The following is a 13,775-nucleotide window of genomic DNA, read 5'->3' as shown; positions in this document are numbered from 1 at the left end:
GGGCAGAGGAGGCCGCGGGGGCGGGTGCAGGCGACGAGGTTTGAGCAGGGGCCAGCTGCGCCGCTGCTAGCCATAATTGCAAACATTCGCCACAACACACACACACACACACTCTCTCTCTCTCTCTCTCTCTCTCTCTCTCTCTCTCTTGCTACCCACAACCCTCTCTGGTGTCGCGCCCTCCCCTCCCACCAAACCCACACTCAAACACCCACATGTGCTTTTCACCTCCTCGATCACCCTCGCGCCTGCGACCGCCCCATCCCACTCAATTACCCCCCCAACCTCGCCCTACCCATGCGCCCCCAAACCCAAACCCCCCGGTCGAAGCCCCGCGCTCACTCAAGGAAGTTGGCGGGGTCCCGCAGCTCGTCCTCTCGCGCCCTTCGGACCCGCTCCTCCTCATCCAACTGGTCTGCAGAGGGCCCAGACGCCAGGCGCCAGCGGCAGCGCCAATCAGGGGTGCGTCGCACAGGAAGCCGCGTCGAAGAGGCGAGGGGGCGCCTTGGGGGGACGCGCCGGCCATGCGTTGCCCCGTCGCTCGCGGTTACAGGATTGCAAGCACCCACGTCGGGTTGTGGCGTGCAGGCAACATCAAGCGGCTCACCTTGCAGGCGGTTGCGCTTCTCTGCACGTACGACGGCGATCCGCTGCCCGCGCCGCTGCGGGAGCGGCGATGCTGCTGACACTCCTGGTGGGCCAGCAGCGCGGCGGGCGCATTCAACACGCCGCCCAATTGCAGGGGCTTGATGCACCAGCAAGCCACGCATTCTGTTCCTGATGGATTATGGTGGCTGTTACTCTAATCGTGTCCGCGTTGTTCCTCCAGCACCGTGCGTGGGTGCTTTGACGATTTATCGATCTTGCCAGTGCACTGGACAGGAAAGCTTGCAGCAGCTGAGATGATACGTCTGACAAACACTGCGATAAAATGTTTTGCAATTGGCCTGCTTCCAGCTTGATCCGCGCAGCGTCACTGGAGGCGTGGCCAGGGTGCCTGACCGTGACGTCCGCCGCACAGTGGAGAGTGCGCCACTGCCTTGGCTATCTCAAGTGTGTGGCGGTCAGATTCTCCGGGATTCCTTGTTTACTCCTGTCGTTGGCGGTGTAATGGATACATCTACCTTGCAGCCTTGCTTGGCCGGGCCCGCTGCACCATCGTGAAGCGAGCGCTATGCCGCAAGGAGGGAGCTCTCGAGCAACCGGCAGCCAACAGCCTGCTGGCGTGGTGCGAAGTAAACCGCAGGCATGCGATCAAACGCTCAGGGCCGTTGCATGTCCTTGGGGCCCCCTTCAGCTGAGGTCATCGGATGGCAGGGCGCGTCCCATGTACGAAGCACATGCCCCACACGCATGCTCGCGTTTCGTCTCCATCGCGGCGTTGGGGCCTGCAGCGGCATTGCTGCTGAAAATATTTTGGGTGCTCAGGACATCGGGGAGCTTCTGGCGGCCAGGAGTCAGGAGTGTGGGGCGGTACGATTGCTTAAGAACTTGTGTCCCCGGGAAAAAAACATGTGTGCAGGGTGAAAAAAACGAGACCATAAACCAACACAAAAACATACACAGGGACGAAGCTGCGACAGGCTGGGAGGTTGAGAATGATATTAGCGGGGGTCTGAATCACAATACACGCGCGTCACTCAAAACCTCGTCCGCGCGCCGCTCCCAGGTTGTGAAACCCACCCACGCCCCCAGCCGCCCATGAAGACCAGGAAACTTTCCTCACAGACCACGCCTCGTCAGACATGATATCACTGCTTCAACTCAGACATCATCGAGACGCGGTAAAGTGCACGCGGGGTCAAACGCGCGCTGGGCCGGCTACCCCCTGGCCAGCAGGCCGTCGTTGCGGCTGACCTTGGGCACCCTGTACCTCACGCCCTCCAGCTGCAGGTGGCTGGTCAGGTTGAGGGCGCTCAGGTTGACGCCGCGCTCGTGGCTGCGCAGCATGCAGATCGCGCCGTTGGAGATGTCGATCGCCCTTTTGAGGACGGCGACGGGTGGCGACGCGAGGGGGGACGGCGGCGGTTGTTGGTGGCGATGAGGAGTTGAAAGGGGGCCCCGTGCGCTGCCCTGCGGCGGGGCTCTAGGCAACCGCATGACGCGCTTCCCTATGCTTTTGACTGGCCACATTAGGCAGCCTGCGCAGGGATGCAGGTGCATGCAAGCGCCCTCAGGCTGGTAGCAAGCAGGTCGTTCATAATTCGCGTGTCCGCACCTGAACTTGGACGGCGGCAGGCCCATCGCGGTGCAGAGCATCGCGCGCAGGATGGACTTGTGGGTGATGACCAGGTGCACGTGGCCCTCCTGGGACAGCATGTCTGGTCATGTGTGTGTGTGTGCATGTGTGTGTGTGTTTATGAGAGAATGTGTGTGCATGTGAAGGTGTATGTGTGTCAGGATGAGCATGCGTGTGCACGTGTGCACATGCTGGTGAGTGTGAGTTTGTGCGTCTACAAGCGCGTGTGTGTGCGTGTGTGCATGTGAATGTTGAGGCATACACGTCGGACCAACGAATGATGTCCGTGAGCAGCGCGAGGGACAACTGGCCGTGTTGTGTGCAAGCGGTTGCTTGGCTTTGCACGCAGTGCTCAGAGCAAGCGACGCGCAGGCGCCACACAGGCGCCCGAGTGGCGGGAGTGTCACCGCCCAAATCACCCAGCCGCGCCCGCGGCGCCGCCCCAGCCCTCACCTGCCCACGCCCGCTGCGCCTGCCTGAATGCGTCCCGCACTGGGTAGCGGCCCTCGAGGCAAAAGTGCTCCGGCTCCTCTCGCCACACCCTGGCGCGGCGCAAGCGGAAGCGCGTGCAGCAAGGGCAGGGGCGGGGCGTATCGTCCGGAAACCAATAGCGTTGCAAGCAGTGAGACGCGAACGAGGGCGCAAGGGGCCCGGGCGGGGGTGCTAAGGCCAGAGTCTTCTGCAATTGTGGGGCGGGTCGCCGTGACAGGCACACCCCGCCGGCGTCACAAACGGCGGGCCTGTGGGCCAAGGTGGAGCGCTGTGCCTCCAGGGCCCCAGCCGCACCTGTAGACATCTGGGTGCTGCCGCATGATGTCATCGTTGCGCATGCCTTGGAACCTGCGCGGGGGCCAGGGCAGTGGGTCGCTGCACGCGCACGAGCCGGCTGACCGAGGGGCGGCACGAGGCTGTACTGTGTCGCAGGCATTCGTAAAGGTTTGGAGAGGCAGCGCGATTCCACACTGCGGTGCAAGGACAAGGCTGCCTGTGTCAGGCTGCGGCCCCTGCTGCCGGGCCCCCTTGGGTAATGCGTCACGCATGTGTCGCCCACCCACCAACCCCCTCGGTACCCGCACACAATTGCTGATGTGCACACACACACACACACACGCACACACGCACGCACATACACCTGCACACGCATGCGCTTGCATGTGCATGCAGTGCGCCACCTCCGAAACCAAACAGGGATCCCCTGGCCGCCGCCCACCATCCCAGGTCGCACTCCCTCAGGCTATCCATGAAGACGGGGCTGTCGCACACCAGCTCCGCCGTCTGCCGCGCCCGCGTGTGCGGGCTCGAGAAGCAGCTGCGCGTGCCACGGTCGGGGCGTGGGGCGGCTCAGGGCGGGTGCGCAAAGACGAGAGCTGTCACGGGCGCCGAGGCTGTGACCGCCTACTTGCGCACAGGCATGGCCCGGGGTGCAGGCCGAGACGTGCACGTCCCACGGCTAGCTGCTGCTGCTGCTGCTGCCCTTGCTGCTGCCCCTGCTGCTGCTGCTGCTGCTGCGCCATGTGCTATTGCTGCTGCTGTTGCAGCTGCTGCTGCTGCGGTCAATGCTACTGCTGCGCCCGGTGCTGTTGCTACTGCTGCCGCTGCGGCTTCTGCTCACAGGCTGCACCCTGGCAGCCCATTTGCTCTTCTTCGACACCCCAGCGCCTTCCCAGCGCAGGCGCACCTGTCAAACTGGATGTCCTGCAACGCGTCGCGCGCCCGCAGCGCCTGCTCCCACCCCGCCTGGGTGAGCTCTGACTCATCGGTGTTGCCCTGCACGCACGTGCGCAGGTATCATCCGTACCAACGCGTGCGATCGTGTGAGGAAGAAGGGGGCCAGGAAGGCAGGTCCGCCAGAAGAGACCCCGAGAGAGTCCCTGCAGCAACGCCGAGGCACTGCCAGCGCCGGCGCCCATGCCCTTGCCCCGCTGCCGCCGCCCTCTGCAGGCGGCTGTTGCACCATGCCCCGCCGCTGTGCGGCAGCTGGCGCTTATGACAAGGGGCAGCAGCAGGCGCGGTCTGTCGTGTGTATCATTCGCAAGCCGTCCCTCCTCACCTGAATCCTGCCCTTGAAACGTTGGTTGCGCCGGGGGCCGAGGGAGACAAGAGGCGGCGAGCCGGGCGAGGGCGGGTCAGTGACAGGCGCTCAGCGGGCGCTGCCACAGCATCGGGCCTGGCGCCGACCGCGGCGGCGGCGAGCGCCCTCGGCCCGCAGTGCGCCGCGCGGCGCGCGCCCGCGCGGCCACACTTGCAGCCCCGCCTGCAGCCGGCTTGCGCCCACGTTCTATGGGCGCTGCCGTCACGGCTGGATGCTTGCATGCATCCCTGTTGTAGCCGGCGGGAAGCAATGCACCCTCACCTGTTCATTCCAGGTGGATGCCCCGTGTCGTAGCACCACAATCACCTTCTGCGGCGCTCCCGGCGGCGGCAGCACGCTGACCATGTCGGACCCTTCCCAAGGCGACGCCCCTGACCCGTAGCTGCTTTCGCCGCCGTCGCTGCTGCTGCTGGGAGCGTCCTCAAGTTGCCGCTGCAGGCGCGCCGCCGCGCCCAGCGTCAAGTCGTATGCTGCGGGGCCGTCGCCGTTGCGGCCGGCGCGTGCAGCGGCGCGGCGGCAGGAGAGACGCCGGCGAGAAGCAGGGCTGACGCGCCCGGGTACAGCATGGGGCGGGGGGGCGCTCGGTGCGGCAGAGCGCAGGCCACAAGCACTCCAGGTGCTCTGATCAACGGGTACTATCGCTCTCATGGTGGCACACTAGCGCAAAAGATGCCGCTTGGCCCTCTGATCAGTGGATCCTGGAACTGCGATCCTCGTTGTCTTCGCGTTTCGCGGACTTTAGCAGGTGTACATATCAACACATATTCATGGCACGGACATACTGTTCAAGCAACGAAATTGTGGCCTGGCGCGGGCACATTTGTGCCCATCTACTGGACCACCGCCGGGAACTGCTCGACTCATTGATTCATTGATGCGGCGCGACTGGGCTCAAGCGCCCAAGCCGCACTCTCATGCACTTGGATCAGCAGTCATATCAAAGCAGCTCAGCTGTTGTGGACTGGACCGAAGCGATTTAAACCCGTGACAGGAGCTTGCCGCAGCAAGTCAACCCGTTGGACCAGGATCGCTGTGCTCGTGCTGGCAACGCCAGCGCCCTCCCACCATCGTGCACTGCGTCCCATACCCCCCGCCCCCCAAAACTCAAACTACGCAGCCCATTACACTCGGAAGCCAATGTCCAGTTTGAATCCCTCACCAAAACACCAGGGACACTTCTCCCGTCCAGTGCCCCGGCAGTGAGGGCACCACTCAACGCCCTCGCCCTTTGGCAGCACCACCACGCCGGGGCTGTTCAGGCGCCCTGCGCCGGCGCACGTGTAGCATAGAACCTGGCGGCGGACGGCAAGACGACGCAAGGGTGTGTTGAACATGTAGTGGCCATCAGGCCAACAAGAAGAGACGCCGCTTGCCACTGCGGCCACCAAACAAAGAGCACTGTATGAGACGGTGTGGGCCACTCTTGCGTTGCAGACAAGAATCGCGCACCTTTCCGCAGCCCTGGCACTGCTTGCACTCCCTGCTGCCCGCCGGCCGCGGCTGCTTGGCGATGGGCGCCCCGCCGCCGCGCGCGCGCACGACGTGGCTGCGCCGCTTGCCGAGCAGCGACGTGGCCGCGCTGGCCGCCATCGTGGCTGCGCACACCACAGCCTGTGGGGAAGTGTTGGGGCAGTGTCGGGGAGAGGACTGTCGGAGGGTTCCGTCATGGCAGTGCTGCATGAACAGGCGAGCTGCATTGCGATGACCAGGCCTGGTGCCCGGTCCCAGGCTGTCCCAGGCTGTCAGGCGCCCAATCCCAATGAACCCACACCAAGGTACAAAGCCGCACCCATGCGAGGGGGTCGACGCCCTCCGGTGAAAAGACGGTCTGCAGGACGGGCATGTCTCGCGGTTGGTGCGGCGGCGCCACACCAGCAGGTGGCCCTCCTGGGTCCTGCCGCCTTTGCGCTTTCAGCAGCGGCGCTGGGGCTCAACTTTGATGTGTTCGCTGGATGTCATAAGCAATGCTGGCTCTATCCCAGTGTATTGCAGCTGTGAGGAAAGCCGGGTGTCTCAATTCCGCCAAGATCACCGCGCAAACAGTGCGACCTGCAAATAAAGTAGAAGGCGCATCAAGCGTCTTCCTTTTTGAGAAATCACACAGACGGCCTTCTGATCTCCACCAGGGTCATGGACGGCCACATGTTGTCACCAGGTGAGCCGTCCGCAGCAGCGGCAGAAGGACCGACGGTCTGCTGTCACCATTGAACATTGGACATAGCATGGTGGCTTTTAGTCATGGCAATTGAGCCTTCAGAAACCTCAAATGTGGCCCACCCAAGCCAATCCATCGGCAAGCTTCAGGTTGCTGGACACAGACATCTGCTCTGTTGCTTTGTGAGTCTGATGAAGCGCATAGCATGCACGTAGACATCAGCATTTGTGCCTGTCCAAAGTCAACCCCTGCCTGCTGTACCCGTGCAATTAATCATGGAGATTATAGGTTGGATAGGAATTGAGGTTGAAGGTTACTGAAACAGTTTTGCCGAAAATATGAATTCGATGCCTCCACCACCCCGCGCACTTGACAAGCACGGGTCCCAGCCCCATCCTGGCTCAGGGGCGTCACAACCATTAAAATGCGGTACACGCCCCACCTTGCCAAATCCCTCTCAACACATCGTGCCGGTTTGCCCACCGACACCCTGAGGCCCTGACATGACATCCCAATGTGCCCGCGCCCCACCGGCCTTGCAGGCTCGGCGGGCGACGCGCTGCATGCCCCAAATTGACTAGAGAATCCCAGGCGGCTCGGGGGCGCCGCACACGCCCCCATCCCGCCAGGCTCCAACAAATGCTGCACCCCGGGCGCAGATCATTAACATCCGCAAGGATGGGTTGTCGGCCTGACAGTGCACGCGGAGGAAAGCAATACATGCACAACAAGAGTAGTGCGCAGCGCGCCGCGGCGTCGCCAATGGTCCCATGCCGGCCCGCCGTGCCGCCAGAGCCCGGCCGTCGGTGCTCAGCGCGCCGCCATGCAACTGTTGGGCGAGGGTTCTGGGCGGGGCTGCATGCCATTCGCTCAAGTTCACAGGAGGACACAACGGAACAAGAAGAAGGGCAAGGAGAGAGAGGCAGGTAGCGAAGCGGTGCGGTCGGCGAGCGCGCGCCGGGCGAATCGCAGGCCCGGTTGGCGCGAAATGGGGTGCGTGCACGATGGGGTGCGGGGCATTCACCCTCTACCTGGGGGGAGGCGTTGCAGGCCCAAACCCCAGGCACGAAGAAACCCTGGGCGGATCGCCCAGAGAGCAAGCCACAACATGCGTGTAGGTGTGTGTTCCGCAGACACATCAGCGTCTATTAGGGAAACCCAGGCGCGGGCGCGCCGCCCCTGGGGGCGCCACTGTTGCGGCGGGGGGCGGGAGCGCTTGCGCGGCCGGCGGTGCAAGTGCTTATGAGCGTCCCAGCCAAGTGCTGCCCGCTGTCCGAGCAAGACCCCGCAATGATGCGCTTTTCCATGTGTGTGAAGGTGTGAGTGTGTGTTGCGTGCGAGAGGCAAGCTGTCTTAAGGGGTGCGCAAGAGGCGCAGCCCGCCGCCGCGCGTCATCACAGCAGTAGCGCATCGCAAGTGTCGGCTCTGCCTTCCCAAGAAGGACAGGGCTAGCAGACCACCTAAATGACACATGCCTTGTGCACATGCAAAGCAAGGGAACCCACCCCTGCCAAGGCCAGCGCATGAACAGTGAGTGCGGCGATGGCACCCGGGGCGCGCGCTCGCGCGCGCCCTCGCGTATGCCGGCCTGAAAGATAATGTCTCCCCCATTGTTGCTGTGGATAAGAAGTCGCAGACAAACAGGCGCGAACGACCCGCATAGGAGGCGAAATAACTGCCGCGCCTTGGAGAAAGTTGTGATGACTCGTGTTGCGTGTCGATGTAGTGTAAGGTGTGGTTTGGGTGCGAGGAGGGGACGAGTTGGGAGCAGTGCGGGTGCGGGCTTGGGCCCGGGCACAGTGGCGCACGGCTCCGCTCGAGGAGGCCTCCGGCTGCGCGGTCGCGCCGGCCGGCGCAGTGCAATGCGGCGGTGTGGTACCGAGCCCCGAGGCGCAAGTGTTGATCCCGTCGAAACCTGTTTCACTAAGGGCGTCGTCCGGCGCGCGCCGAGACCCTGCGCGCGCGCCCCGCCGCGCGGGGCGGCATGCGCCGGCGGGCGCGGCCATAGAAGGAAACCTCCGGCCGTCCATTGTGCAAAGCAGGCAGTGCATCGTTGCTGAGATGAGGAGCGGAAAGGAACCGGGGGCGTGCGCGCGCGCCCCAGGCGGCGCGGGACTCTCCCGCGCGGCCCTTGTGCGCGCACGCCCCCGCGAATGGGGCGCGCGTCATGTCGACGATCAAGCAGACGCCTGTTGAGGCGCAACCGCCACGGCGGCTCCGGCAGACAGGTCCGCCAGATTGAGGTTGAGGCCTGAGACCATGGCAGCCAGAGAGGCCTCCGAAGCATTCCCGCCAATGCCGCCCGCGGCGGGCGCCATTTTGGGCGCACCCGCGCCTGGGGCGGCCAGCTGGTCTGCGGCGCCCCGCGAGCCGTCGTCCGAGATGGCCTTGGGGCCGACCGCTAGGCCCGGCAGGCCCAGGCCGTCGGAGGGGGTGCCGAATAGGGAGAAGCCGAACGCGTTCAGCATGCCGCTGCCGCTGCCGCCGCGCGCCGGGGGCGCCGCGCGCAGCGCGCCGAGCTGGGACAGCGGCGCAGCCTGGGGCTTGCCGCCAAACGCGAAGCCGTCCAGGGGCGCGTCGGCAGACATGGGCGCCGCGGCCGCGGGCGCGGCGGTGGGCGCGAGCGCGCCGCCGAGGCGCGCGGCCTCCGCCGCAAACGCGGCGGCGAGGGCGTCCTTGTCAGCCGGGCTGCACATGCCAGCCATCACGGCCTGATCGGGGCTCATGCGGGCCTCGATCGCGCTGGACGCGATGAGGCGCATCACCGCGTCCTTGCCGCCGAGCGCGCCCAGGTCGCCGCCGGCGCCCAGCAGGCCGGCGAGGCCGGGCAGGAGCGGCGCCGCGGCGGCGGGGGGGGACGCAGCGACGGGCGTCGCAGCGCGCGCGGGTGGGGAGCCCGGCTGGGACCCCGAGAGGCTGCCGGCGGGGGTGGCGGCGGCCGAGCCTGAGCGCGAGCGCCGCGCGTCGCCGATGATGCCCACGCCCGCGGCCGCCGCCGCGGCGGCGGCCGCGTTGGCCTGCGCCTGCGCGCGCGCCTGCGCGGCCTGCTGTGCGTGCGCGTGCGCGGCGATGGCCTGCGCCTGCAGCGCGGCAATGTCTAGGCCCGACGATACACCTGTCATGCCGCCCTGCGGCTGCAGCGGCCCGGCCATGGTGGCCGCCTGCACCTGGGGCATGGCGGGGCTGCCAGGCATTGAGCCAGCGCCCCGCGCCCCGCCGCCAAGTGACACGGTGGCGGCGCTGACGGGCGCGGCGCCTCCAGCCAGCTGCGCGCTGTGCTGCTGGAGCAGGAGCTGCTGGTGCTGCTGCTGCAGCTGTTGCTGCAGCTGCTGCTGCTGCTGCAGCTGCTGGAGCTGTTGGGGCATAATGCCAGCATTGCCAGAGGGGGGTGCCATCATCATAGGCTTGCTGGCGGCCACCAGGTGGGGCTGAATCACCTGGACAGTCGGGCGCTGCTGCAGTGCCACAGGGGGCAGCTGCTGCAGCCCAGCCCCATTGGTGCCGAGCAACACGGGTACGCGCTGCTGCTGCTGCTGCTGCTGCTGCTGCTGCTGCTGCTGCTGCTGTTGCTGCAGCTGCTGCTGCTGCTGCTGCAGGAGCTGTTGCTGCTGCTGCTGCTGCTGCTGCAGCACAGGAACGGCGTACTGGATGGGCGCCACCTGCACCGGCGCGCCGTTGCGCATCTGTGGAGTCATAGGCACCGTGGTGCTGTTGGGAACAGATGCCTGGCGCATCAGCTGCACCTGGCCGTTCTGCTGTACCGCTACGTATTGTGGGGTGCCGCCGCCCTGGGCCTGCACATACACGCCGCCACCACCGACGCCGCCACCAGGCTGCCCGCCTGCTTGCGATACCACGAGCTGCACGCGCTGCGCGGGCGCCTGCTGCTGCGCGGCCTGCTGCACGGCTACATACTGCACGACGGGCTGCGGGGCCTGCTGCAGGGGCGCGGGGGCCATCCCGGGCTTGGCGCCGTCGAGGAGCAGCAGCGTACCATTCTGACCGACGAGCGCGGGGCGCAGCGTGCCGTTGATGTTGACGAGGACGGTTGATCCTGGGGCCGCCTGGCCTGGCGCCGCAGCAGCCTGCTGCACGGCCTGCTGCACAGGCTTGTACTGCACCTGCTGCTGCACCGGCGCCGGCTGCTGCTGTTGCGCCTGCTGCAAATACACGATCTGCTGCTGTTGCTGCACAGGCACCTGCTGCTGCTGTGGAGGCTGCGCCATCACATACTGCATCTGCGGGCGCATGCCAGCAACCTGTACCATCTGAGGCGCATGCTGCGGCTGCTGCTGCTGCAGCTGGTGCTGCTGCTGCTGCAGCTGGTGCTGCTGCTGCGGCAACTGCTGCTGCTGCAGCTGCTGCTGCGGTGCGGCCTGCAGCCAGACCTGCTGTTGCTGACCTGGTCCGCCAGAAATCAGCTGCGGCTGCTGCTGCTGCACGAGGCGCATACCGGCAGGCGCACCCAACACCTGCTGCTGGGGGACCTGGGCCTGCTGCAAGTACACCACGCGCTTTTGGGGGCCGTAGCCCTGCGCGTGCTGCATCGCCGCGAATTCACCAGCCTGCGGCAGAGTCTCGTAAGCCATGGACGTCTGAATCATTGCGGCACACGCCGCTGCCGCTGCTTCAGCGGCCGCTTGCAACACCAGCACGGAGGCGTGGGGAGGCGCCGCACGCAGATGACGACCAGTGCGCTGTCAAGAAGTTCAGGTCAAGGTCTTGGCGGTGAACAGCGTGGGCGGTTGCCTAGCTGCGAGTCGGGGAGGCCAGCGGTGTTCCACGAAGAGGTCGAGCAAGGGTGTGCCTCGTGTGGTGGTCCGCGCGGTCGCTGAGCGCCACAGGCACACGAAACGTCCACAACAAGGCTCTCTGGGCTTACAGCAGGCCGCAAGGGGAGCCAGAGCCTTCAGCCAAGGGCCCCTGCTTCGGCCCGGCCAGGCCTAACGCACGCATCCCAAGCGGGCCCGGAAGCCTAAGTTGCCCGCCCTCTGCTAGTTGCTGCGCCGCTCCAGCTCAGGGGCCTCCCAGGCAGGGCCACTGAGCGAGCGGCTCCACTCGGGCCCCGGGTGCGGTCGCTTACCTTCAAAAAGATTGGCGTGATGCTAGCTACTTACGCAGACTCCTATGCAGGGACGAGCCAGTCTCCAACCAAGGTGTGGGGACACTGCTGGGCTGTGCGAAAACCACTGTTCTTTGTTGTCCTTCCTGGACAGGTACAACCTCTTAATCCAACTATGTCTCCCGCGCGGTAAGCCATATCGTAGTTCGTGGAATGCCTGGCTCGCTGCCCTGGAAGCTATCCACTGCCACTGAAGGCGAAACTAATTCAACGTACTTCATAACATCTGAAGATGGTAAAGGGCTGTAAGGTTCGCGCAAGCAGGCGGCCGCGGGGCGAGGACACCAGGATGATTCCGCAATGGTGGTGCGGTGGGCAGTCTCAAACTGTGCGGCGCTTCCGGCTGCCTTGGGCTATCGGTGATACATGGTATGCACAACTGACTTGTGCACGGTGAACAGGGTGTGGTCAGGAACACCCCACACTGTTTGTGGGTATAACTGCTTGGCGCGTTTTCCGCAAGAGGTCTCTCTGTTGACGTCCAGCTCCTCAACAAGGCTCTTGGGAACCTCCTACCCATCACTGGTTGCATGCTCAGAGGTGAGCTCAACGAGTGAATTTGATGTCAGTGAAGGCCACGTGGACAGTCAATGGCATGCAACAGCCTTCTGCTTCGGGTCGAGCTCCTGTGCTTTGGGGTTTTGGTCAGTGCTTGCCTTGACCGGCTAGATGACATCGAACATGGCTTGAACACGGCAACGTCTTGCCCCGAAATAAAGAGCTCAAGCTGTGAGCTGCCATGTCCCTGTCAGCAAAGCCTTGAGACACAAAGGCGGCTACACATCCGCAGGCGGGGCCGAAATTTGGGGCCCTCAATGTCGTGGCTGCCGGACACGCACCCTGCCGTGGCTGGGACGATGTGCGCCGCCATCACCCAATGTTTTGTGCGAGAAGGAGGGCGTCGCGATGCTCACCATGACACTTGGGCATCAAGGCGCACTCCAAATGTGTCACGGATTGATGGTTTGAGCGCCTGTGACCTTTACCATGACGGCGACCCTGCAGCTACAGTCGAAAGCGCACATCCGGCTTCATCATACCCTGTTGAAGGTGCCGCTGCTTCACAAGCCGGTGCTTGCAGACGTGCATCGCGGACACAGCCATCCAGGGCGCTCGCTTGTTACTCAGCGCCCCTTACCAAGACCCGCCTGCAGGCAGGACGACTCTGGGCACGGCATCGTATGCACCAATGGATGCGTGGCCCATCTTGCAGCCTTAGGCAGATTATGAATGCAAGGACGTCAAATCCATTACGTCATAGTAAGTGGCCGTCACCGTCGTGCTGGGGATGCGCAGCAAGGAGCGGCAGGCAGCAGAGTGCGCGAAGCGAGTGGGGTAACCCTGCCCGTACCCTTTCCTCATCTCGTACGTGAGCCCCCAACCTGCATTGCTGGGCTGACCACCTCATTTGCTCGGCACACCGGAGGTGAGCAAGTGCCCACGCCGGCAGGCGAGCGGGCAACGTCGACGGGTCTGCTCGAAGGTGGCTGAGCCCCTACACACCCCCTTTTTCCGAACATCACACATCCTTCTTCACCCTGCCGTGCGTGCGCACGTGCACAGGCCGGCCTTATCAGTGTCTTTTCCAGAAAGCGACCCGTCTTGAGATGGCCACGACGCAGGTCGGCCTTCGTGCCAGTGGCATCAAGCCTCTCAAGCCCCGGGCATTGCAGCGGCGCGGCGTGGTGCTGTGCAGGGCGGTCGCGGAGCAGCAGGTCTCGAACGCGAGCAGCAATGGCGTGTCAGGAGCTCCCAGCCTTGCGGGTTGGAGCCCGGAGTCCTGGAAGCAGAGGACCGCGCATCAGGTGGGCAGTGGATAATCTGGAACGATCTGCGACCACCCTCAGACACCGGCATAGCAGGCATCTCGGGGGATGGGGAACGGGGCCCCCACGATGCAGCTACGGATGGCACGGGACGTTTGCATTTGCAACACGTGCTGAGTTTGCACATGCATTGCGAGCCACCGGCGGCTCCGCCTGCCCATGCGGCGGCCGCTGTTGTGCCACCACTGATGGGGTTGGGGGCTTGCCAGCAGGCTCATTTGGATGCTGCTTTGACAGCAGGGCATTACTGGCCGGCCTGCGACGTGCGCGCCGGTGCATGCCTATGCAGTCACCCAACCGCCGCCGCCACGCGGGCCCGATTGCACCGCTCCCCCTGCCGC

General features: G+C 64.8%; 4 protein-coding genes across 4 annotated transcripts in view; 1 reads left to right on the top strand and 3 right to left on the bottom strand.

Annotated features, from left to right (window-relative positions):
* Nucleotides 1–1,821: 1,821 nt before the first annotated feature.
* MNEG_7462 (hypothetical protein) lies at nt 1,822–3,652 on the bottom strand (the record flags this gene model as incomplete). Its single annotated transcript, XM_014044068.1, has 6 exons — nt 1,822–1,939; nt 2,219–2,321; nt 2,693–2,781; nt 3,026–3,079; nt 3,450–3,548; nt 3,639–3,652. 6 exons carry the CDS (start codon nt 3,650–3,652, stop codon nt 1,822–1,824), a joined length of 477 nt encoding a protein of 158 aa, XP_013899522.1.
* Nucleotides 3,653–3,689: 37 nt separating this feature from the next.
* Nucleotides 3,690–5,921, bottom strand: MNEG_7461 (hypothetical protein; the record flags this gene model as incomplete). Its single annotated transcript, XM_014044067.1, has 6 exons — nt 3,690–3,834; nt 3,918–4,006; nt 4,290–4,301; nt 4,593–4,801; nt 5,491–5,623; nt 5,781–5,921. The coding sequence occupies 6 exons, from the start codon at nt 5,919–5,921 to the stop codon at nt 3,690–3,692; spliced, it is 729 nt and encodes a 242-aa protein (XP_013899521.1).
* Nucleotides 5,922–8,663: 2,742 nt separating this feature from the next.
* MNEG_7460 (hypothetical protein) lies at nt 8,664–11,090 on the bottom strand (the record flags this gene model as incomplete). The annotated part of the gene is made up of 1 exon (XM_014044066.1): nt 8,664–11,090. The coding sequence occupies one exon, from the start codon at nt 11,088–11,090 to the stop codon at nt 8,664–8,666; it is 2,427 nt and encodes an 808-aa protein (XP_013899520.1).
* A 2,125-nt stretch (nt 11,091–13,215) lies between these two features.
* The window catches only part of MNEG_7459 (3-deoxy-7-phosphoheptulonate synthase), a gene marked incomplete at both ends in the record, with an annotated part of 2,226 nt that continues 1,666 nt past the window's right edge, over nt 13,216–13,775 (top strand). Inside the window, one exon of the mRNA XM_014044065.1 lies at nt 13,216–13,230. Within this exon, the coding sequence (XP_013899519.1) occupies nt 13,216–13,230 (15 nt within the window). The remainder of the gene's footprint in view (nt 13,231–13,775) is intronic.

The sequence above is a fragment of the Monoraphidium neglectum genome (genome assembly GCF_000611645.1).
Source record: "Monoraphidium neglectum strain SAG 48.87 unplaced genomic scaffold scaffold01320, whole genome shotgun sequence".
In the NCBI taxonomy this organism is placed as follows: domain Eukaryota; kingdom Viridiplantae; phylum Chlorophyta; class Chlorophyceae; order Sphaeropleales; family Selenastraceae; genus Monoraphidium; species Monoraphidium neglectum.
This window is presented reverse-complemented; position numbering and strand designations above follow the sequence as displayed.